General features: G+C 50.6%; 1 protein-coding gene across 2 annotated transcripts in view; it reads left to right on the plus strand.

Moving 5' to 3' along the window:
* Positions 1-24,987, plus strand: part of ATP10A (ATPase phospholipid transporting 10A (putative)) — a 185,270-nt gene that overhangs the window by 129,605 nt on the left and 30,678 nt on the right. For both annotated transcript variants that reach the window (XM_510255.9, XM_024349066.3), the window contains exons 4-10: positions 7,462-7,568; positions 8,642-8,773; positions 10,712-10,842; positions 12,828-13,080; positions 16,341-16,558; positions 17,818-18,012; positions 20,488-21,055. In XM_510255.9, coding sequence (XP_510255.4) covers positions 7,462-7,568; positions 8,642-8,773; positions 10,712-10,842; positions 12,828-13,080; positions 16,341-16,558; positions 17,818-18,012; positions 20,488-21,055 — 1,604 coding nt within the window. The remainder of the gene's footprint in view (positions 1-7,461; positions 7,569-8,641; positions 8,774-10,711; positions 10,843-12,827; positions 13,081-16,340; positions 16,559-17,817; positions 18,013-20,487; positions 21,056-24,987) is intronic.

The following is a 24,987-nucleotide window of genomic DNA, read 5'->3' on the forward strand; positions in this document are numbered from 1 at the left end:
CACCCCTTAAATAAGCCAATTAAAGCAGGGTAAAACTCAACAACAAAATGTAAGCATATAACCTCTACGATTTGGGGAGGAAATACTCAGCACAACCCGTGTGCTGTGGCTTTTCTGGTCTTTCTTGACTCCTGGGCCATCTTCCCCAGGCCTCCTTGATCCCTTGCCCCAAGAGTTTGTGTGCACGGCACCATCCTCAGCACTGCTGGGAATTCCCAGGCATGAGTCGGCTACAGAGAGCAGGTGCTGGGTTGCTAGACATCTTGACCTGAAACAACAATTGTAAAGAGTGGGGTGAGGGCAGTCTCTGGAGAATGTTCAGTGGTATCCCTGGAATGATTTTACGGTGCCAACTCCACCAAAAACATAAATAAACCAGGAGTCGACTTTCTCTTCTGAAGACTGCACTCCTAGCTCATTGTCCTTGGTGTGACAGGGCGGTGCCTGGCAGTGGAGGCACAGCAGGGACAGATACGAAGGCCTGCAGCCTGCTGGATCCCACAGAGCCTAGGAAAGGTGACGGCCCTCTGCTGGGGTGGACGAGAGGGGCAGGGTCTGGTGCAGGAGACGGGAGGAGCATTGTATTGCTCAGCCACTGTTTCTAGCAGTGTGGTGAGGACAGGAGTCTGGGGTGGTGTCTCCGCCCTGCGCTCAGCCCCAGCACCTCACTGCCTCCCACATGAGGCCCTTGCCTGGCTGTGTACCCCCAGGCCTGGCTGCACTCCCCCCGGGTGCTGGGGAAGACGCCTCTTGAGTGGGTGTCATCTGCCTGCAGCCAGCCAGCCAGGCCCACTGGGGTTTCTCCAGCCTGTGCCGCCAGCAGGCGTTCCTCGTGTGGTGTCCTCACCGGCATGTTGCCCGAGAAAGGGACATGAGAAGAGCAGCTCTCCCAGAGTGAAATCCTTTCCTGCTTTGCCCTCAGTCATGTCGTGTTGTCTCCTCGTGTACTCCACCCATCGTCCAACCCTGGTAGCCCGCCTATAGCCTGGGCGCAGGCACCATCTGGGCCAGTGTGCGCCCAGCCAATTCAGGCCTCTCCACACCTGATGCTCTTTAACGGTGATTCGCCATCTCCACCAGCCGGGGTGTTCTGGGCTTGCCACAGGGCTGTCGGGGCCTGGATGGCCCCTCTCCCAGCCAGACAAGTCAGGAGGGGCCTCTGGGGGTGGAGCAGCAGTGTGTTAATACTTCCCCCCGTGACTGTGGGGCACGACCAGAGGGAGCAGCCCTGCCCCAGACCATCAGCCTGAAGGGGACTGGGGCAGCCTCACAGTGAGGAATTCTCCCGGGGTAGGAGTGCTCCCTGGGGCTGGAGTGCTCCCTCGGGCAGGAATCCTCCCTCCTGCAGGGCCTGGTAATGCTATCTGTCCCAAGCAAAGAGAAAGGAGGTCTTAACCCCATACCAGTCCTGATGCCCAGGGCAGGGAGCTAAGTTGGGAGGTAGATCTGCTGTCTAGGCTCAGGAAGTGGCTCAGCTGCAGAGCCACCTCCCTGGTTTGCTTCCTCCCCCTGGCCTCCTTGCAGCCTCCATGAGGCAGCTGCTGCCCCGTAACCTCCTTCACACCACAGAGCCCAGGAATGCCGGCAGATTTGCCTCTTTTAGGACCTGCCATTCCAAACTTGAAACATTAACTGTTTGCACTTGGAGAACAGAACTGAGTTTGGGTTTGTAGCAAGAAGACCCAAGTCTGAATACAGGCTCTTTCTCTTCCCTGGGAAGTGGCCTTAGGAAAGTTATTCTGCCTTTCTGAGCCCCGGCCTTCTCCTAATCCTGGAGGTATCATCGACTGCCTGTCAACCTCACAGGCTGACATGAGAGTCCAGTGAAGGAATGAATGTGAAGTACAACATGAATTAGAAGGTGTCGTGGCCAGGCGCGGTGGCTCACACCTGTCATCCCAGCACTTTGGGAGGCCAGGGCGGGTGGATCACGAGGTCAGGAGATCGAGACCATCCTGGCTAACACGGTGAAACCCCGTCTCTACTAAACATACAAAAAACTAGCCAGGTGTCGTGGAGGGCGCCTATAGTCCCAGCTACTCAGGTGGCTGAGGCAGGAGAATGGCGTGAACCCGGGAGGCGGAGCTTGCAGTGAGCCAGAATCACACCACTGCACTCCAGCCTGGGTGACAGAGCGAGACTCCCATCTCAAAAAAAAAAAAAAAAAAAAGAAGGTGTCGCATGTGAAATGCTCACAGTAGGAAAATCTTAGACACAGAAAGTGGATTGGCAGTTGCCAGGGTTTGGGGGTGTGGAATGAGATAGGAATGGGAAGTGACTGCCCGTGGGTCTAGGGTTTATTTTTAGGGTGATGAAAATGTTCTCGTTAGCTGGGGGTGGAGGTGCACTCCTATAGTACCAGCTACCTGGGAGGCTGATGTGGGAGGGTCGCTTGAGCGGGGGAGGCAGAGATTGCAGCGAACCGTGATTGTGCCATTGTACTCCATCCTGGGAGACAGAGCAAGACCCAGTCTCAAAAAAAAGAAAGAAGAAAATGTTCTCATATTAGCTGGTGGTGGTAGTTTTACAACTCTGACGATACAAATACAAACAGAAAAAAAATTAGGCTGTGCAGTGGCTCATGCCTGTAATCCTTTGGGAGGCCTAGATGGGAGGTTCACTTGAGGTTAGGAGTTCAAGAGCAGCCTGGACAATGTAGTGAGACCTTGTCTCTACAAAAATCACACACACACACAAAAATTAGCCTGGTGTGGGTGTGGTGGTGCGCACCTGTAGTCACAGAAACTCAGGAGGTTGAGGTGGGAGGATGGCTTGAGCTCAGGAGGTCCAGGCTGCAGTGAGCTATGATCACACCACTGCACTCCAGCCTGGACAACAGAGCGAGACCCTATCTGAAACAAAGCAAAATACAGAACTCTATGAACTTTAAATGAGTGAACATTATAGTATGTGAAATATATCTCCAGCTGGCAGAAAAATAGTGCTAGGAGCCTCATTATTCAAGTGCCCTTTAAGGCTGCATTCTTTGGAAGGATCCTCATATAGTTAAGCCCTAATGAAATCTTCGGAGTTAGGATTTGGAAGTAACATCGTTCCCCACCTTCTCCAGCTGTTCCCAGCACTCACTCCTTAGCCCCAACCCTGAGGTGTCATCGTTCAGAGAGGCCTCCTGGGAATGGAGGCCTGGCTCAGCCTGACCCTGCTGATTGTGCTCAGCCAATTTTATGGCATGTGGTCACCTCTGAAGCCACAAATCAATCAAACATTTGCACTTTCCCCTAAAGAATAAAGCAAAGAGGTTGTCTGGTTAGTTGGTCATCCAATGTAAAATTCCATTTCACGTTGTAAAGCAGGTTCCCTAGTTCTCTTTTCCGATCTGTCAATGTTTGCTTTATATACTTGGGTGCTTTGATATTGGATGCATACATATTTATAATTGTTATGTCTTCCTGCATAATTGACCCTTCTTTGTCTTGTAGGATAGTTTTTGACTTAGTCTATTTTGTCGGATACAAGTATAGCCAACCCTGTTCTCCTTTGGTGACCATTCTTAACCCACAGAGCAGGCTTCTGACCTGGAGAGCCTCCTACAACCGCATAGGGCCGGCACGAGCACCAGCTGCATTTTGGGGTAGGCTCTTCGCCCTGGTGGGTGACACCCTTCAGAGACGGTGGTTAGTAAAGACAGCAGGGCTGTCACTAACAACAGAGCTGTCAGGGCCCCTTCCCCCTCCTCCCTGGTGTCTGGTTGGAGCCTTGTGTGGGCTGTATCCAAAATGTCTTTACTGCCAGTGACCAAGCATTAAATAAACTGCATCAACTAGATTCATTAAAACTGGAATGTTTTAATTTCACCTTGCCATCTTTAGTTGACATATTTATATCTTAAAAATATTGAACATCAGCACAAAACAGTCTGGTAATTTCCACACTACTTTTGTTAGATATGAACATCTGATTATTTTATACAGAAATATTTATTTATTTTTATGTATTATTTATACAAAAATATGAACATCTGATTATTTTAAAGCAAATGCTGCCCAGGATTTGCCAATGGAAGGAATTATCTGTCATTCCTTCCTCCCAACTTATGTCAGTCAGGACCCACTTAGGAAGCAGACTGAACACCCTGATTCATATAGATGAGGAAGGATACTTGTTAAGGGTGCATCTTTGCTAAGGTGTTTCTGCAGGAGTGGGTGGGTGTAGGGGACGCATCGGAGACAGAGCAGATGCTAGATTAGTGGCCGCTGAGCAGTCACTGCCATGATGCCCCATGGGGAAGAGTGGCCCTGGGGGACTCATGACCAGGGAGATGCCTGGGGAGACTCATAGCCCTGGTCAGGGGACACTGCCAGCCAGTGCTGCCTCTCTAGGAGGGAGCAGGGAATAAACTCCCTGTCCTTCCTTCCTTCCTTCCTTCCTTCCTTCCTTTCTTTCTTCTTTTTTTTTTTTTTTTTTTTTTGAGACAGAGTCTCACTCTGTTGCCCAGGCTGTAGTGCAGTGGCACGATCTTGGCTCGCTGCAACCTCCACCTCCTGGGTTCAAGTGATTCTCCTGCCTCAGCCTCCCTGAGTAGCTGGGATTACAGGTGTGTACCACCATGCCTGGCTATTTTTTTTTTTTTTTTGGTATTTTTAGTAGAGACGGGGTTTCGCCATGTTAGCCAGGCTAGTCTCTAACTTCTGGCCTCAAGCAATCCTCCCACCTCGGCCTCCCAAAGTGCTGGGATTACAGGTGTGAGCCACCGCACCCAGCCTACTCCCTGTCTTTTCTTGCTCTCAGCCACTCCTCCAGTGTCCTTCCTGTCATCCCCCACTGGAGGGACTCAGCTCAAAGCCAAGGGCCGGGCAGCCTTCAACGTTTGCCAGGCTCTGAGGTAGGCACTGGGGTGTGCAATGGATAGGACATGAGCAGCTCCTGTTTGGAAGCAGAGACATGGAAGTGGATGGAATACTGCCAGCTGGCCTGGGTGGGGGGCCTGGGAGTGTGGCATGGAGGACTGCCCTGAAGGTGGCAGAAGCTGAGCCCAGGCCGGAAGGCCGGGCTACCTCAGGCAGAGGCTAGCACAGAGTGGACAGAACGTGCTGTGTGGGGGTGGCTGGGGCAGAAAACCACAGAAGCCACCCCTTCTGTGGGCCAAGCAGGGGCTGCAGAGTCGGCTTGTTCCCACGTCAAGCTGGAGCAATGAGGAGTCCTGCAGGGGACACTCACAGGCGCACACTCGAAGATTGCTCCGATGCCTGTGTGAGGAACCCACGTGAGGAACCCAGGCCAGTGGAGCTGAGGCCAGCAAGCGTGTGTTGCCGGCTCCAGCAGAGAAATGCAGACGCCTGAATCAGAGCAGTGCTGCATGGAGATATACAGAAGAGGGCATGGATTAAAGACACAGCCAGGGAGATGAGGTTGAATGGATGTAAAAATGGGGGAGGAGTCAAGGACACCTGGTGACGGGGTTTCACCATATTGATCAGGCTGGTCTCGAACTCCTGACCTCAAGTGATCCGCCTGCCTTGGCCTCCCAAAGTGCTGGGATTACAGGTGTGAGCCACCACGCCTGTCCAAAGGACCTCATTTTAACTTAAGGATCTCTTTAAAGACCCTGTCTCCAAATACAGCCATATTCTGCAGTCCTGGGAGTTAGGGCTTCACCAGCTGAATTCTGAGGGGACACGGTTCAGCCCATGACAACGGAGCTGACGGCTCACCTTCTTGTGTGTGTCTTTGTGGAGTTGAGCCTTGTGCCTGTGTGCTTCTGGGCCTGTGTCGCCCTCGGCCGGGGCCCTCTCTCTCAGAAGCCCAAGGCAGCCTCTAGCCCAGGCACCAGGCACCTGATGGTGATGTCATTCTCCAGCCTCCCCTTTGTGTTGTGGGCTGTTCACGCAGGAGTGCGTTCCCATCCCCTCGCATTCGCTCTTCCTTCTGGCGTGGACCTGTATAGGTCGATGCATCTGTGCAAGGTGCCAAGTTGCCGTCTGGCTTGGACTCATCAGAAATCACAGTAGTTGCTCAAAAGTCAGTGTCACAATTAAGAACATTTAATGTAGAACATTTTTCTTGTTTCTATAAAGTTTATCGTTTTTCCTTAATAAGCATAACCTGAACTTGGAGACGATTTGTTATTTTCTACTGTCCCAGTGCAATGGTGTCTTTGTCTGGCTTTCGCTGGAGAAGTCCGCGGGAGACACGTGATAGGGGGTGTCCTCACTCCACAAGTGCGGAGCAGGGTTTTGTACCTAAGGATATCTCATACCTGCCAGGCTTTTGATGCTGTGGCTGGCAAAGTGGTTTGCCGTCTCGAATCTCTCTTTAAAGGAAAACCTTACTCCGTCTTGGCATTGCCAAGGGAACAGTAGACACGGCGTTGGCTGAACAGCCCTTGTGTGGCCCCCCTGTGACTGCTCTGGCGAAGAACCCTTGCTGTTGGTAAATAACTGACTTGTGGAAAATATATCCTCCCAGCTTGCATTTCAGCCTTGCCTTTACTGTTTAGCTTCTCTTCTTCACTAGGACATAGGTTTATTTCCCTGGTCAGAAGGCTAATAGTTGGCAGGAGGGAAACCCCTGCAGGGGTCCCTGGTGAGACGCTAAGAGCCATACAGGAAGCATGTGGGCTTGAGAGTGTGGGGAATGTGTGCGGAGAGGGGGGTGGGTGTGAAAAGGTAGCCTCTCGGAAGGCACTCCCTTGGTGGCCCTGCCTGGGGTGGGTTAGGCTGGGCCCCTGCTGTTGTTCTGGAAACCTGGAACCACAGCAGGCCTGGGCTACAGTTCCGGTTATGAGGCCTCCCCCTGTGACCTGTGCTCTGGCCCCTGGGGCCATATCTGTCCCAGGGCGGTCCTAGCCCAAGACTGCCCAGCCAGCCTGGGTCATCAGTGGGCCCGGAGGACAAGTTTGAAAACCAGTAGCTTAAGCTTAGACTATCCCTCTGAATCTAAATAGCAGTAAAACAGAATTTATAGAATTGTTTCATGGAATTTACCACATTTCAGACCACGTATATTAATATTTCTAATAAATTTATAACTTCTTGTAAGAGAAAAGGATGTTAAAAATGAAACCAATATCGTCCCCTTTTGTAGAAAGATGTTTGTATTTTTATGACAACTTGAGACTGATTAGGAGTAACATTTCCTGTGTTGAGCAGGAGATGTACAGAGACCAAGCAAGGCCTTCCTTGGCCGGTTGGGGGTTTGCCCTTCCTAGTGGTGATCAGTCCCAGAGTGAAAACAAGACCATCTGCAAAACAAATAAACACCAGGCTCTCGAGCTGCTTCTGGATGCCTAGTGACTAGTGAACAGCAGTTCTGTCTCAGCTCTTGCAGAGACCCACAAGGCAAGCCACCCACTCTCGGGGGCCCCCTGTACCCTTCCCAGTCCAGATCCCAGCGGCCCCAAGCTTTCATTGTGTCAGGGCCTTCCTTCCTCAAGGCAGTGCGGCTCCAGACATGAGGCACAGGCCTGCAACCACGTGACATGTGCCAACTGTCCCTCTACAGCATACATGACAACGGGAAAAAGGCCGGGCTGTATAAAGAAAACCTGCTGCTGAGGGGCTGCACCCTTAGGAACACGGACGCAGTCGTCGGCATTGTCATCTACGCAGGTAGGCTCGGGCACCTGGCACCACCTGCCGCCAGACAGCGCTGTGTTCTCCAGCACTTCCCCTCACTGTTTTCTTTTCTTTTTTCTTTTTCTTTTTTTTTGAGACGAGTCTCGCACCGTCGCCCAGGCTGGAGGGCAGTGGCGCGATCTCGGCTCACTGCAAGCTCCGCCTTCCGGGTTCACGCCATTCTCCTGCCTCAGCCTCCCGAGTAGCTGGGATTACAAGCGCCCGCCACGCCTGGCTACTTTTTTTTTTTGTATTTTTTTAGTAGATACAGGATTTCACCGTATTAGCCAGGATGGTGTCGATCTCCTGATCTTGTGATCCGCCTGCCTTGGCCTCCCAAAGTGCTGGGATTACAGGCATGAGTCACCGTGCCTGGCCTCCCTCACCGTTTTCTAAGAGTAGCATGGCTGGATGTGGTGACTCACACCTGTAATCCCAGCACTTTGGGAGGCTGAGACGGGCAGATCATGAGGTCAGGAGCTTGAGACCAGCTTGGCCAACATAGTGAAACCCCATCTCTACTAAAAACACACAAAAAATTAGCTGGGCGTGGTGGTGCACACCTGTAGTCCCAGCTACTAGGGAGGCTGAGGCAGGAGAATCTCTTGAACCTGAGAGACGGAGGTTGCAGTGAGCCGAGTTTACACCACTGCACTCCAGCCTGGGCAACGGAGTAAGACTCCATCTCAAAAAAAAAAAAAAGAAAAAAAGCATAACATATCCCCATTGTAGAACATTTGGAAACTGGGAAAATGGAAAGGAGCAAAAGCAAAAATTCTTTGAATAGTACCTCAACCCAAAGCCTTCTTTCTTGGCACGGTAGTGTATTTCTTTCCATTTCTTTCTCCACAGTCATTATATATATATAAGATTAATTTCATTTTATTTTATTTATTTTCAGACCTGTTCAACAGGAAGTAAGACTAATTTTAAACCCTGCTTTTTTGACCGAGCTTCTCACCTAAGCACCACTGAATGGCAGCATGGAATTCCCTCCACGCCATCCGTGCAGCTGGTCCCTTAGCTCCAGTCTCTGACTTGCCATGTCTCTTTGTCCTCCCCGACAGGACATGAAACCAAGGCTCTGCTGAACAACAGTGGGCCCCGCTACAAGCGCAGCAAGCTGGAGAGGCAGATGAACTGCGACGTGCTCTGGTGTGTCCTGCTCCTTGTTTGCATGTCTCTGTTTTCAGCAGTCGGTAAGTCTCCTAGATGGATCGGAAATGAGTGGGGGCCAGGCGCAGTGGCTCGTGCCCGTAATCCTAGCACTTTGGGAGGCCGAGGCGGGCGGATCACTTGAGGTCAGGAGTTGGTGACCAGCTGGCCAACATGGTGAAATCCCATCTCTACTAAAAATACAAAAAAAATGTGCCTGTAGTCCCAGCTACTCGGGAGGCTGAGGCAGGAGAATGGCTTGAGCCCGGGAGGGGGAGGTTGCAGCGAGCTGAGATCGCACCACTGCACTCCAGCCTGGGTGAGAGAGTGAGATTCTGTTTCCAAAAAAAAAAAAAAGAAAGAAAGAAAGAAATGAGTGGGCTCCAGGTGAGCTTGGTGGGCTGCCCCCAGACATGCAAACCTAGCACTCAAAAGTTAAAACCCCAGTTTTTCACTGACTTGAACTCAAGGGCAGCCTACATCAGCACAGGCCACATGGAAACGCCTGGGTGAATGGGCATGGCAGAGTATAGCTGTCCCTCGGTATCCATGGGGGGTTGGTTCCAGGACTCCCCCTCTATAACAAAATCTTCAGATGCTCAAGTCCCTGACATGAAGTGGAATAGTATTTGGCATATAACCTACCTATACCCTCCTCTATACTTTAAATCAGCAGTCCCCAACCTTTTTGGCACCAAGGACTGGTTTTATGAAGATATTTTTTTCCACGGATGTGGGGGTAGCAGAGGATATGGTTTAAGGGTGAAACTGTTCCACCTCAGATCATCAGGCACCAGTTAGATTCTCATCAGGAGCGTGCAACCTAGATCCCTCCCATGCACAATTCACAGTAGGGTTTGTGCTCCTGTGAGAATCGAATGCTGCTGCTGATCTGACAGGAGACGGGGCTCAGGTGGGAATGCTCACTCACCTGCCACTCACCTCCAGCTGTGCCGCCCGGTTCCTAACAGGCCATGGACCAGTACCAGTCTGCAGCCTGGGGATTAGGGACCCCTGCTTTAAATCACCTCTAGGTTACTTATAATGCCTAATACAATGTAAATGTCATGTAAATAATGGTTATACTGTGTTGTTTAGGGAATACACACAGATATAATTTTTTTCTCCTAATATTTTTGGTCCATGGTTGGTTGAATCCACGGATATGGAACCCACAGATACTGAGAGCTGACTGTAATGTTATTTTCTGAACTGACGATTTCTTAGTGGAAGAATGCTTTCATCACAGCAGTGGTGGTAATTCCAGGGGAAGAAGTATCAGTAAGCTGGTGCCGAACTAAGGCTAATAGCAGGAGAAGCACAAATGTTACTAATGGGAACTTCATGAAAAGAGAAACAAAAAATGGCTTTGGATCCTAAGAAGGGACTAGCAGTTAGGTTCCATGTAGGGCTACACCAAGTGGGTGCGATGTGGTCTCAGCCCAGTGGCATAAGTTACAGATGTACGGGACATGAAAAAGGCTTCTGTGACCAGACAGGTGTGGGTCCAGTGGATTAGGCAATGTGCACTACGGTTGGCTTCCCAGAGCTTCCCATATGTGAATTGTGAATCTCAGGAAAGGACAATAATGGCAGTGTCTGAGCCTACTGACTGTTTTTTTGCTGCGCATTTCATGAGACTGGTATTTCGTGAGATGCGTGTTAAGAAATTCTGTCTTGGCGCCTCACACTGTCAGCTGCCAACACGCGGGTAGCTCTGTGTTGGGACAAGTGGTGCCACTTAGCACCAACAATGGGAAACTCTCAGTGTAAGGAAGAGACCAAGTCCCACCTCCTTCCTGAAGTTGGATCGAAGGTGCTGAGAACATTGTGTTTTCGCTTTCTGACATGGCAAAGCTGACTAAGAAAACCAAATGTGCTTGCATCAGGTAACGAATATTAAAGTTTTGCTTTAATATATGCTAGCAATGTTCTTATTTTTCCATTGGATGAATGACATTTCTCTTTGAACATTACTACAGGACATGGACTGTGGATATGGCGGTATCAAGAGAAGAAGTCATTATTTTATGTCCCCAAGTCTGATGGAAGCTCCTTATCCCCAGTCACAGCTGCAGTTTACTCATTTTTAACAATGATAATAGTTCTGCAGGTAACAATACTAAGTATCATACAATAATTGCTTTACTTTTATGAAGAGAACTTAAAATCATCATACTCTGTTCAGAATTTCCTATAAATTCTGCAGCTAGGAAGATGGCAAATATATCTACCTGGAGTTCTGCCTTTTATTTTTCAGCCTAAATCACCAATGGGATCTTTCCTTGGGTGATTTTTAAGTTAAAATTCTCCTTTTCTGTTCTTAAGGTTCTTGTGCTTTGAGAGTTTGGTTTGGGTCACTGTTTTCATTTTGTTATTTTTCCTTTCAGTTACTTTAAAAAAAATAGATTTTATTTTGGGATAATTTTAAGGTTTACAGAAAAGTTGCGAAAGTCATTGCAACTTTTCTGTAAACCTTAAAATTACTCCAAAATAAAATTTAGTTTTCTAAATAAATGTTACAGAGAGTTTCCATGCATCCCTCACCCACTTTCCCCTAATGTGAACATATTACATTGTCATGGGACATTGTGAAAACTAAGAAGCCAACTTTAGTCCTTCGCTTTGTTTTTTTTTTTCTCTTTTTCTTTTTTTTTTTTTTAGACAGAGTCTGGTTTTGTCACCAGGCTGGAGTGCAGTGACACGATCTTGGCTCACTGCAACCTCCACTTCCTGGGTTCAAGCAATTATCTTGCCTCAGCCTCCCGAGTAGCTGGGATTACAGGTGCATGCCACACACCTTGCTAATTTTTGTATTTTTAGTAGAGATGGGGTTTCACCATGTTGGCCAGGCTGGTCTTGAACTCCTGACCTCAAGTGATCCACCCACCTCGGTCTCCCAAAGTGCTAGGATGACAGGCATGAGCCACTGCACCCGGCCTAGTCCTTTGCTTTGAACAAAACTACAGCCTTCTTTCAGATCCCACTAGTCCTTCCATAAATGTGCTTTTTCTCCTCCAGGATTTAGTCGAGGTTATCCACATTGCATTTATCTGCACTTGCTATTGTTACTATTATTATTAATTCGCATGCCTCCCTGACACCTCCCAGTCAATGCCTGGCTATCTATGCCCAGAAAGGTCTGTGAAAGAGTGGGGAGGGTCCCAGAGTCCAGAGGACGAGGGGGCAGTGGGGTCACTACCAACCTTCCTGGGAACTGAGTGACCAGAGGACATTGGCTCAGCCTTTGCCTAGGAGGGAACCTTTGCTGTCTCTTATATGTGCTTCATACAACAGGAAACAGTCTTATTTAACTGTCTAAATTAGTTTTCTAAATAAATGCAAATTTTGTTCTAGCCTCGAGTTAGGACTGTAGCTGGTGTTTGATTAACGTACTTCAGTTCCCAGGAGAACCCAGTTAGTCTGTGTGTGATATTCTGAGTCTGTAAACATTAGTTCAATACTGTTACTCTACAAAAACAAATGAGTAAGCAAACATTAATTTCGAGGAGAATTGTTCTTAAATTATGGAGGCATCACTGAATGTTTTTCTCAAAGCCTCTTTCCCTTTCCTCTGCATTGTACAAGAAGAGCACAGAATCACAAGGCCAGCATCTGAAAAAAGACTGTCTGTTGTGTTTGCACTGCCCCCTGAACTTGGGGTTGTATCCCTGGGAGATGGGAGCCCAGGGAAAGCCTGGGGGTCGAATGCCACCATGGAGTGTGGTGTGAGGTGACCTTGCTTATGAGGACTGACTGTGCCATGATTTTTTTTCTCTTTTCTCTCTTTCCTGTCCTAGCCTCTCTCAAGCACAACTTGCTTGCTTCTATCCAAGCCATGGGTACCATACTTCCAGACACCATAGTGGATCCCCGCCCTGCAGCTGCTCCATAAGCTGTCCTAGTTTATTCTCTTTGCCAATACTCTAATACTTTTCCAATACTGACTCTAAACCAACCTATTTAAGCTCTCTTAAAGGTACAGTATAGTCCCTACTTTCTTGCGGTTTTAGTCATTTGTTATTTAAATAGATTTGAGTAATTCCCCAGCTCCCTGGTCCTCACGGTCATTCATCCTGTGTGCCTTGTCTCTTCCAGGTTTTGATCCCAATTTCCTTATACGTTTCCATTGAAATTGTTAAAGCATGCCAAGTGTACTTCATTAACCAGGACATGCAGTTGTATGATGAAGAAACAGACTCGCAGCTACAGTGCCGAGCTCTGAACATCACGGAAGACTTAGGACAGATACAGTACATTTTCTCAGATAAAACTGGCACTTTGACAGAGAATAAGATGGTTTTCCGAAGATGCACTGTGTCTGGTGTAGAATATTCTCATGATGCAAATGGTGAGTCTGGGGGTGCGGGGCTCCCAACCCAGGCTGAACCAGAAAGCTGCCCTATCCAGAGCTGTTTGGAGACACACACACACACACACACACACACACACACAGACACACATGCTTCAGGGATTACTGATTTTCAAGGGAGTATAAAGACGTGGCTGTCACAGCAGCTCAGGTGCCTGAAGCCCGGTGCTATTTATAGAGCAGGCACTGGCACGGCTGCCCGCCCTGTTCCTGCAGTGTCTGGGGTGCCAGGCATCCGCCTAAGCAATCAGGCAAGCCACCCGCAAGGAGCTCACTCCCAAGGCATCCGGTCCCCTTGCTCTGCCACACCAAGGGACAGAGAGATGTCTCTGTTGTCATCCAACCATTTTCTAGTCATAAAATCCTCAGAAGGGCACTGGCTAATTCATGCTTCATTCTCTTCCCTGGAACAGTGTTCCTGGGAACTGGAAAGATGAATCGCCTCACTCCCAATTATTGAAGCGGTCCCCACTCCCACCTCTCCCTTCCTTATCTGTGGCTGCCTCCTTTCAACCTGGTGTCTCTGGGGAGACACCAGCCTCTGAAGCCCAGGGTGTGACTGCAGCCAGCGCCCCACCCCAGTCAGGAGAGGGCATGGACCAGGGTCCCCGCCACCACTGTGCCTGGGGCTGCAGCACCCGGGGAGTGGGCACCCTGCACTGCAGCTTGGGGTCCATTTCCTGCCTGTGACAGAAACAGAGTCCATGCTACAGAAACAGCAAATTAAAACCGGACAGAGGGAACGCAAGCGGGCATGACTAGGAAGCTGCTCTTTAGAAGGATTTGGTGGGAAGCATCTGTTGTTTACCTGACACTTTTGTGAGATTTATAAAACCAAGGATTATCATGATAGCCACAGTCTTCCTCAACACAAAAGGAAAGCAGTCATAGTAAACAGAAGGCAGAGGAAATTACCCACTTTGTTTAAAGTTTTATTTGCCACCCAAAATAGATAATCAGAGACAGTACTCCATCCACTCACCCGCCCTCCCTCCCACCAGCCTCCTTCGGCCTCCCTCTCCTCTCTTTTTCCCTTCTCCTACCCTCCTCTCCTCTCCCTCCTTCCTCCCCTTCCCCTCCCATAGTTGCTAAACCTGGTGCAGCACAGTGCATTGTGTGCTCTTCTCAAAAACAGAACTCAGCAGAGTCCTGAGGGGATCAGAGACCCGGGCAGTCGGTTCTACAGCAGCCCTTAAAGCTGAGACCCAGCTTCAGACAGACACGAGGAATAGGTTTTGAGATCTGTTGCACAGCCAGGTGACCAGAGGCAATAAAAATGTATTACACATTTCAAAACGACTGAGAGAGTACATTTTAACTGTCTCATCATAAAAACATGATAGGCGAGCAAAGTGACAGATTTGTTAATTAGCATGATTTAATCATGCCACATTGTACACATACATCAGAACATCACATTGCACCCCATGAATGTATACAGTGCTGATCTATCCATTAATAATAATAATACATTTAAAAGATAATAATAAAGTTGGAAGCTCAGGCTCCCTGGGGCAGGATCCCAGCTAAGATTACAGAAAGATTCTGACAGTTGCCAAATGCTGCCATAAAACCAGAGGGTTTCCTTGCCTCAAGACACAGGGAGCTTCCTGGTGATGAATGAAACCACATACATCTCAGCAGCGTGTTTTAGAGAAGTGCCTGGATCAGCTATTGACAGGCACCCAGGCAAGGCGCGTCATCAGCCAGTTATCTTATGATCTGACCTCTCCAGATCTCACTCATAAAGGAGTTCAGATGGACTCTGAGCCCCAAGCCCTGCTCACGTACCAGAACCGGCTGTGGAAGCCATGGGTGTGCCCCCTCTGACAGCTTGGCAAGATGACCTGGAGCTAGCTGGCTGTGCATGCCCAGGAGGGGGCATTACCTGCTCCTGGGCCTCATCTTTCCTGAGGACATGGAAGGCATCCCAGGAGCCACTGCCGATCAGAAACTGCTTCAGAACACCAACATACCAGCCATGGCCCCCACAGCCTCTGAGGGAAGGAGGGGGCCCTGAAGGATGGCTCCATGGAGCTCCGGATGTGCGGGACCACTGCTGGGGGAGGGTGGGATGGGCCAGTCCACTTTCTTGGCGGCTGAAGCCCAGCCCCTCACCTCATGCTGGACAGAGTCATGTGTCCAGGTTCTGTGCGTCCTTGCTTCCGGTGCACTGAGCTGATGCCACCCGAGAGCTGGGGAGGCATTTGCAGGGCATCTGCTCCTGGAATTAGGATCTCCCTGAGTTGGAATCCTGGCATTGGCAAGTACTCAGCCTTGTGATGGTGGGCAGGTGACTTCCCCTTTTTTATCCCCATTTTTCTCATCTCTCACAGAGGGTCTGTTAAGAGATACGCAGTGTAAGGCCTGGTCCAAGCGGCTGGCCAGCTCCAGAAGTATCTCCTTCTCCGGCCTCTTGACAGGCCCCTGCTGCTTTGACTCAGCACCATGCCTGTGCTTGAAGTTCTGATTAAACGGTTGTTCTGATAAGTAATCCTCATGAATGGTCTCCATTTTGCTCATCCACGGTGAAACAAGCTGTCCTCCCTGGGCAAAACCCAGAAAACTGGTTCAGAGCCATGGGTTAGCAAGAAGCCACAGCGCAGGCACCTCCAAAGGGGATTTGCCCAGCGTTCACCAGGTCATGGGGAATTTGCTCAGCAGGGCAACATCACAGTCAAGATCATCTTGGATGGAGTTTCAAAGCTGAGTCCAAACCCTAGCTGTAGGGGTCCAAGCTGTGCAGTCTGGGAGTGTGAGCCCCCCTGTGCCATAGCATTTCATCCAGACAGGAGCAGATGGTGGCCACCGTCCATGTGGGCAAGGAGCTCAGCACCAGGTGAGCACCGTCATCCCAGCATGACTGGAAGGCCCGCCACCCTCTGTCCTGCCTCCCTCCCCCGGCCACCTGCCACCCTAACCCATGTACACCTAGGCTCTACCTGAAGAGACCGGCTGGACGTCAACCCGTTCCCCTTCCCCTAAGTCGTGCGACCTTAGAAAGCTCCTTACGTTCTCTGAGATGAAAGCCAGTCTCTGTGAAACAGAGTTGAGAATATCAACCTCCCCAGGTTGCAGCTGACTGAGGATGTTCTCTGTCCCTTGCTATTAGAGAGCAAGGGTGGTGAATCCTCTGGGGCTGCCCTGCCGGAAGCCTCGCGGAACCTAAAACACACTGAATGGGTTCTCTCCGCCCAGCCTTCCACCATGATGCCTCACCCTACGCCCTCTCCCCACAGCGCAGCGTCTGGCCAGGTACCAGGAAGCAGACTCGGAGGAGGAGGAAGTGGTGCCCAGAGGGGGCTCGGTGTCCCAGCGCGGCAGCATCGGCAGCCACCAGAGTGTCCGGGTGGTGCACAGAACCCAGAGCACCAAGTCCCACCGGCGCACGGGCAGCCGGGCTGAGGCCAAGAGGGCCAGCATGCTGTCCAAGCACACGGCCTTCAGCAGCCCCATGGTGAGTGTACAGGGCCTCCTGCTAGGGCGCTGCCACATCTCTTCCCCATTTTCACCATCCCCCGCTCATGGAAGGTGTCTATATTTAATCCTACAAATACACTGTCACTGGGTGGCTTGGCTCTACTCAGCAGAAGCTTTTCTGGCCAACACTTTCTCTCCACTGTCGTCTTTTCCAAGACACTGACATGGCCCCTTTGCATGGCTTCTAAGGCTGGTTGATTGCTGGCAAGTCACCCAGAAAGGGTGACAAAGAGGAAGCCCGTGCTGCCAAATGAAGCAAATAAAACCTCAGGACAAGATGACAACCGCTAAAAAGCAAAGCCAACCCCTCCCAAGGGAGTTTTAATTAGACCAGCCCAAATCCATAAAATACTTTCTGCCTGGCCTTGTCAGCCGCCCAGACATAAATGGACCACCATCATCCAGCAGGGAGAGGCGCAGAAGTGAGCAATAACCTCTGAAAGAGCCTTTCACTTCTGAAATGTTTTACCAATGCAGCAGAGGGGATGAATCCCCCTTGCTTACTCTGTTGTGGCCTCATTCTCTCATGTGCTTCTAAACCCACAGAGAAGCTGCCATCTAAATAGGGCTGATTTAGAGTTTTGGACGCTGATTGGTGGGTTTCTACAGGGCCCCTGGGAGTGGGGGCTCTCACGCTTGGCAGGAGGGAGGCTGCATTGGAACAAGGTTTCCTGACAGCATTTTTCAGTATGAGTCAAGAGTATTTAAAGTATTCAAACTTTCTTGTCTAGCAATTTAGCGATTCAGCCAAGGATTGCTACATATGGAAGTTTATCAATGTGTAATTTACATCAGCAAAACTGAAAGAAATTTAAATATCCAGTGATAAAGGGATGGTCAAATAAATGATGACATGTCCATTTTCAAGTTGTTAAAATGTGTTTTTAAATAATTCTTAAAAGCCTGGAAAAGTTCAGACAATTAATAATGTTTTGGAGAAAATGGAAACCACCAATATGTATATAAAATATTTTGATTATGTGAAATTTAAATGTAGAGCGAAAAGACTAGAGGGCAATGCTGAAGCATGTTTTTCACAAAGTGGATAGAAGCTATGTATATTTTGTGCAATTAAAATTGTAAGTAATTTACAATTATAAAATGACATATATGTATATGAGAGATGAAGTTCTGTTTACAGCTTATAATAAAATCAAAGTACCTTAAATAGTCACGCCCCAAGATCCTCGGCAGGCTACTGGGTGGGACTCACTGCCAGCCTCCCTTTCTCCCCAGGAGAAGGATATCACGCCCGACCCAAAGCTGCTGGAGAAGGTGAGTGAGTGTGACAAGAGCCTAGCCGTGGCGAGGCATCAGGAGCACCTGCTGGCCCACCTCTCGCCCGAGCTGTCTGACGTCTTTGATTTCTTCATCGCACTCACCATCTGCAACACAGTCGTCGTCACGTCCCCGGATCAGCCACGAACAAAGGCAAGTTCTGGAGGGTCCCTGAGCTTGACCTTGACCTTCTGCGCTGCGGGCCATGGTTGTCAGTCCTCCTGAGGGCAGGCGCCCTTCCCTTTCCTGCAGCAAGCGCTCTTAGCACATCGTGACCTAAGGGGGATGCAGTGGGGTGCTTCATACTGGGCAAAACAGTGCTTGTGGTTCTGCAGCGTTGGTCCCAGGCTGTAGTGGGCAGGGGCTATGGTTGGGGCCAAGTGGGAGGGGACAGCCCACCAGAGATGACTTCTGAGCCTGGGAGGGGAGGGACACAGGGCAGCCAGATAGGCCAGCCTCAGGTAGGCAGGTGGGTGTGTGGAGGCCCTGCCTGCCTGGGTCCTTCCTTCGCTGCCTGGCCTGGGGCAGGGCCAGAGGGAGGCTGCCCAGGACAACCTCCCCGAGCCTCAGGGTCCCAGATCCACACAGGAGAGAGGACAAGACAGGCCGGGGGCCCAGCTTCTGGGACGAGGAGCTTGCACATGGACCCTGACTCTACCAGCCATGCAGCTGGAGACACATTGGCCTCCTCCCTGTGCCTGGGGTGCCCGCCTGGGCCGTGGGGCCATGGGGAGGATTTATGGGGCATCAAAGATTGTTCTTCAATGAAAAGCGGTCGAGAATCGATCAGAGGCTACTTAGGATACTGGAAATATAGCAATGCTCAAATTGGTTTGGTTCAGTCTGACATTAAGGTTTTCTCCTGAGAGAGGAAAGGTTGCACGTATGAAAGCTCCTCTATCACCCAGTGCACCCCAGAAAGCCCTGCAGTGGGCTAAGCAGTGTAGGGGGCACAGAAGCGTGATATGCATATGGAACCAGGCAGTTTTGAATGTTGAATGGGGTGGGTGTGTGTCATAGACCTCCCAGCCCCCGACTCTCCCAGGATCCCTTCCCAGCCTCCTGGGTCTGCCCTTCCAGCAGGTCCCTCCGCAGGCGATGTGGGGTGAACAAGGTGGCCTGTATTTTCTCTGCTGCGGCAGCATGTCTGGCAGTACCTGGACCCAGTGACTCCCAAGTGGACAGGCCTGCCACTCAGAGACCAGCAGGCTTGAGGCTTAGGCCGGCAGCCCTGGGCTGGAGCTGCTTCCCGAAGCTGCAGTTCATCTGCTGGCTGCCTCAGCATCTCCCATCTGGCCTCTGGGCTCTGCCCCCAGCATTAAAAACCCTTCTGGTGTGTATCCCTGCAGGAAGTGCCCCTTTTCTGGGCTAGACCCTGACTGACAGATGTTAAATGAAGGGTGAGAGATGGCAGCGTCATTGAGGCTTGTGCTGAAGGTTACACGGCTTGAGTTCCACCTAGGGAACAGCCTATCAATCACCCACACTCAGGCTGCAGGTGAACATGTCTCTGGGTGCATTTCTGTTCCCACATGTTGGTTGGTGAGCGCCACCTTCGAGGACATTTGGAGCCAGCAGGGATTGCTGTGCAGGTGCCTGTATCTCCCAGCTGGCTATGTAGCGTATTTAAAGTCATAGCAAGACCAAAGGAAAAGCACCTATATCAAAATCTGGCTCTATGCGCCTTGCTTTACCAAACACCTGATTTTTCTGGAGGCTGTTACTGTAATTCACAACTTAGGATGCGATGGTAAAATTGCAGTTTTAAGAATTGCTAATTCAGTATTTTGGTTGTTTTGACATTTGCTCTTTCAATAAAGAGCAAGTAAAAAGCGTGGCTCTGTTGCCCTATCATTGAGCGTTTTGAAACTTTAACAATTGTGTGTGTGTGTGTGTGTGTGTGTGTATGTGTCATTCATTTTGTTTCTTACTGTGGTGGTTAAAATATTGTTTCAATGTTTGGGATCCTCAATTTGTCAGTGTATTTAATGCGCTTAGAAGGATTATTTGGGGACTGGAAATGTGATTTGTATATTAAATTTTTATAGACATAATTCAAAGGAAGTATAAACTGATGGTTTAAGTGACTTTTTAATTGGAAAAAAAAATGCCCAGTTTTGTGCCAGGCAATGGTGAGCCTGCTCCCCTGAGCTGTTTTTTGCAAAGCAAGGGGACGCTGTAGTGCAGGGACAGCCCCAAAAGAAGCCTGCAGATGCCACCAGCTGCAACTCCCCTGCTTACATCCAGGCCTCACTGATGGGCCCTCGGCAATCACGTTCTGAAAGAATCTTGCATAACCTTTGTTTAAGAGAAGTGGAAGAGGCCAGCGGACGATCTCAAGGAAGGAGTACTGTCTCTGCTTGCAATTTCTTTTTTTATTATTGTTATTATACTTTAAGAAGTTTTATGATACATGTGCACAACATGTTATTATTGCGACACTATTCTGCTTGCAATTTCAATGCATGCCTGAAATCTGGGAAATGGGAAATCTGTGCTCTGAGACCCCAGTGGGGAAGTCGAGGTCATTGTTCCTCCAAGTGCCTGGAGCATCCTGTGGGAACCGGGGTGGGGCTTCTGGGGGACATAGCAGTTCCCTCACCTGCCTTCTGACCATTTCTCTTGCAGGTGAGGGTGAGGTTTGAGCTGAAGTCCCCCGTGAAGACGATAGAAGACTTCCTGCGGAGGTTCACACCCAGCTGCCTGACCTCAGGCTGCAGCAGCATCGGGAGCCTGGCCGCCAACAAGTCCAGCCACAAGTTGGGCTCCAGCTTCCCGTCCACCCCGTCCAGCGACAGCATGCTTCTCAGGCTGGAGGAGAGGCTGGGCCAGCCCACCTCGGCCATCGCCAGCAACGGCTACAGCAGCCAGGCGGACAACTGGGCCTCGGAGCTTGCTCAGGAGCAGGAGTCAGAGCGCGAGCTGCGGTACGAGGCGGAGAGCCCGGATGAGGCCGCACTGGTGTATGCGGCCAGAGCCTACAACTGCGTGCTTGTGGAGCGGCTGCACGACCAAGTGTCAGTGGAGCTGCCCCACCTGGGCAGGCTCACCTTCGAGCTCCTGCACACACTGGGTTTCGATTCCGTCCGCAAGAGGATGTCAGTGGTGATCCGGCACCCGCTTACCGATGAGATCAACGTCTACACCAAGGGGGCCGACTCAGTGGTCATGGATCTCCTGCAGCCCTGCTCTTCAGGTACCCTCACCCCTGCCCAGCTGCACCCCAGCTCGGGGGAGGAGGTCCTGAGAAATATCCCCACCCAATTCCTTCTCTTGAGTAAAGTGATTTTCATTAATCCTTTTCCAACAGAAATGCCCATTGGAGAATTGCATGGTTTCTTCAGATCAGTGTTTGCCTGTTTGAAGGGTTTGGACTAGGAAGTATTCAGGGGGCTTCCATGCCTGCACACCCCCACCTCCAAGAACTGGGGGGTCAGAGGATACTTGAAGAGTGTCACGTTTTAAATTTGAACAATGAAGGTTGAGAATCTAGACTAGTAGCTCTAGAAAGTTCTTCCTGCCCTGTGGACCTGGTGCAGCAGAGAGATCCAGGCCACAGTTTATGGGGCTGCCTTGGGCCACAGTGGTGGCCCAGGAAGTGAGGGCTGCCTTGGGCCACAGTGGGGGCCCAGGAAGTAAGGGATGCTGGCCTCCCCCACTGCCCTCTGTTCTGACACTTGGGAGGGGAAGGGCCGAGCCCCCCTCATAAAGGGAACCTGGCCACCCACCTCTCCCTCTGTGCTCAGAGGATGGAGGAGTGCAGCCTCACCTCCAGGGAACTGAACTGGGTGGAGGTGAGGATGCTGCAGGAGCCTAGGGGCCCCGCTGAGGCTCTACTGCCTGCCACGGGCTTCCTATTTGCTGCACCTTGGAAGCACCTCTGGGCAGCAGCTGCTGGGAAATGCTATAAGCTGGTTGCTCCCTTCTGGAGCTCCGAGTTGGAGCTAGGGAGTACTTTACCTCCCACTGGCCTTTCTTGCCAGCATCTCAGTGCCTCAGGAGAGGACCCCTGGCACAGAAGCCCAGGACCACTCATGATGGAGAATTGGATGGGAGGAAGAGCTTCATACAGGAAATCCATGTCCCCATCACAGAGCTGTGACCTCCAAAATGCAGCTGAGCTAAATCTGCAAATGTGTCTCTGAGAGGAGTTTGGATGACCTTCCATGATGATGACCACCACGGGGCGAGATCTTCCCTTTCTCCCACTGCAGTGGCTCTGCCTTGGAGTCAGCAAAGAATCCAATTCATGGACAGATTTTGAGTTCTAGGAAGCTTCTTCTGAAAATCGATTCTTGTTTACATCCACGCAAAAGAAAAACATAAATAGGGCAATTATCTGAGTGATTTCATTCTACAGCAAAAAAAATCTCTCTGTCTTATTCCACAGCCTTGGGTTCAAGACAACATAAGGGGTCCTGGGCTTCAGACTTCACAGCATGACGGGTGATGTCTAAGGGGAAGGCATGGAGTGGCCCTGGCATGGCTGCCCAGCACTGGCAGGCGAGGCCTGTCCAGTCCTGTAGAGCAGGGAGCCCTGTGAGCTGTGCAAGGAAGGCCGCAGCACTTGCCGGGCTTGTCTTTGCTGGCAACATATTTTTTTACATGAGTAAAAACCTCAAAAGCAGAACACACACAAAAAGAACTGCTGTCACTAAGTCTCACTAATACCATCAGCCATCATTTCATAAAAGAAGGACCACATTTCACACTCCACCCTGTCCCCCCCAAAAAATTACCAAGGATAGCCCAGAAAACTGGATGCCTTTCAATTGAATGAATTTAGCATCACGACCTGCTCACTCTTCTACCCCTGCTTTTCTGGTACCTTCCCAGAGTGGATAGAGCATTATCAAGAGGCAGGGCCCCCCTGCCTGTTCACTAGCAGGTGCCGAGGGCCATGGCAAAAGGAACAGTGGTGGCCTGGCCTCCAGAGGCCCCTGAGTGAGCCAGGGATTTCCTCGTTTGTCTGCAAGTTGGGAAGGCACCTGATGCCGGTTACAAGACAATCCACATTGCTCTCCTCCGACTCAAAATCAAACTCACAGTCGGGGTGGGGGAGCCCCTGCCCAGGCCGGGGAGCCTCTCAGGCCTGGCATCGTCAGCGTGGCTTTGCTCTGGGTCTCAGGAAGGGAGCTTCCCATAACCAGGTAACTGCAGATAAGAAAAAGAACCTCAAATCCATGGCATCATGGAAGGGCCAGGTAATGACATTGTCACAACTCTCACCTTATCAAAACCATGACATTGATAGGAAAAGTTAATCAAGGGCTTGTGTTGATCTCTGCCTTCCTCTGGGAATTTCCAAGCAGTGCATGAAGTCAGCTTTGGATAGGGAAGATCTACGTGTCAACACTGGGCAGGTTAAGGTTCAGGAAGTTCAGAGACCCCAGCAGTTTCCCAAGAGAACGACTACAGGAGGGCCCTGGAGTCCCCTGGAAGTTATCCACCTGTGACTGCCTGCCCTTATGCACAGATCATTCGCCTTTTACTTGGGGAGTGGTGGAGGGGTGTGGATAGGTGCAGACTCATTGCAGAGGGCTCACTGTGCCTGGGAATCGCTCTGCCTGTGTAAATCAACTTACTACCTGTGTGTAGGTGACAAACTGAGGAGGGCACAGAGGTGTCCCACTCCAGACTTAATCTGATGCCCTCTTCAGAGGGCTGGAAACACTTTCACCAGAAGAGGCCCGAGTTGGCTGAGCAGATAGTGGACGTGACTGTATGATATCAGCAGGATGGGGCCGTGGCTCACCTGCCCTGGCAGGTGTGGTGTCAGGCAACAAGCAGGGACTCCACCCCAACCCATTCTCACAGATCTCTGTTCAAATCCCAGGTCTACACTTACGGCTGGGATGACCCTGGACAAGTCACTCACTCTTTCTGTGCCTCAGTTTCCCATCTACAAAGGAAATCACAGTGCCTGCCTCTCACGGGAAGTCCCCACACGAGCCCCTAGCTCAGTGCCTGCTGTTACATTGATGTCCAGCGTCCACTCGGTACCTTTCCCAAGTCTCTGGCTCCTTCTTGTTAAGATCCACTTGCTTATGCTTTGGTGGCGTTGCTACTTGGAGTGGTCTTTAAGGTGTAAACCTGAGGCCACTCTGCCTTCTCCCAGAGCAAGGACAGAGAGATGGCCGTAGCCCACTGCCTAGCGTGGGCCTCACACATTGATACCATGCAGTAACCAGTATATATTTTTTGCATGATGAGTACATGCATGTACAAGCAGGGACTGCACGTTAGTTTACCATTTTAATAAGATAACTCCTTATTGGGGAAATATCGCTTGTAAAGCTTAGAAGAAATGGAAATATCACTTGGAGCAATTTTAAAGCACGTGGTTAAATCATGAAGAGAGGCTACCCTCATCCCTCTGAGGGCCTCTCTGTGGGTCTGCAAGCACCACTCGCCAGCTGTCTCCTGGTGGGAACATCAGGTGCAGCCCACTGTCAGGTGCAGCTGTCTCGGCCCTGCTGTGTCTGGGGTCAGTGGGCACTGGAGTCATCTTCGCAGACTGCACCTGGAGCTGTGCCCCTTAGCCCCCTGCTCCTGCCCCGACCCAGATGCAGCCTCAGGGTCCTGCAGCACAGAGCTCTCGACTGTCCCTGCCCAGCAGGGGGCGCCGGGCAGCACTGGTCCCACTCCCGCAGGTGGTGTCACTCTTCACCCAAGGAGCTGAGTTCCAGGCACAGAATTCCTCCTGTCACCATAGGGAGACAAGACACACAGGACTTCGGTGGCTGTGGAACATCAGAAAGAAGGGGCTAATATTGCATGACCGTTGCCTAAAATGCAGTGTGAAAATTGCCATGCCTTCAGCTCGAAATCAGCCACCCCCAGCATCACTTCAGCAAGTGGAGAAGAGCAGGGCTGACTGAATGCCTCTGGGGATCCACACTCTTGTTCCCCAGTACATTCTCCTTCAGAGGTTCCCCCAGCTCCTCAGTGATGGTCTCCTTGGAGCTTGAGTTCTTCCCATCCTCTCCTATCCCCCATCAGAGTGTAGACCGATTCCAGCCTCCACAAGGGCCCCACCCTCCAAAGCCCAGCCTCGGTATTCCGCAGTGACTGCCCAGTGGTAGGTGCGGCAGGACATGTAAGGGAAAAGTCACCCAAGAACGAGGG

Source organism: Pan troglodytes, chromosome 16 (genome assembly GCF_028858775.2).
Source record: "Pan troglodytes isolate AG18354 chromosome 16, NHGRI_mPanTro3-v2.0_pri, whole genome shotgun sequence".
Taxonomy (NCBI): Eukaryota; Metazoa; Chordata; class Mammalia; order Primates; family Hominidae; genus Pan; species Pan troglodytes.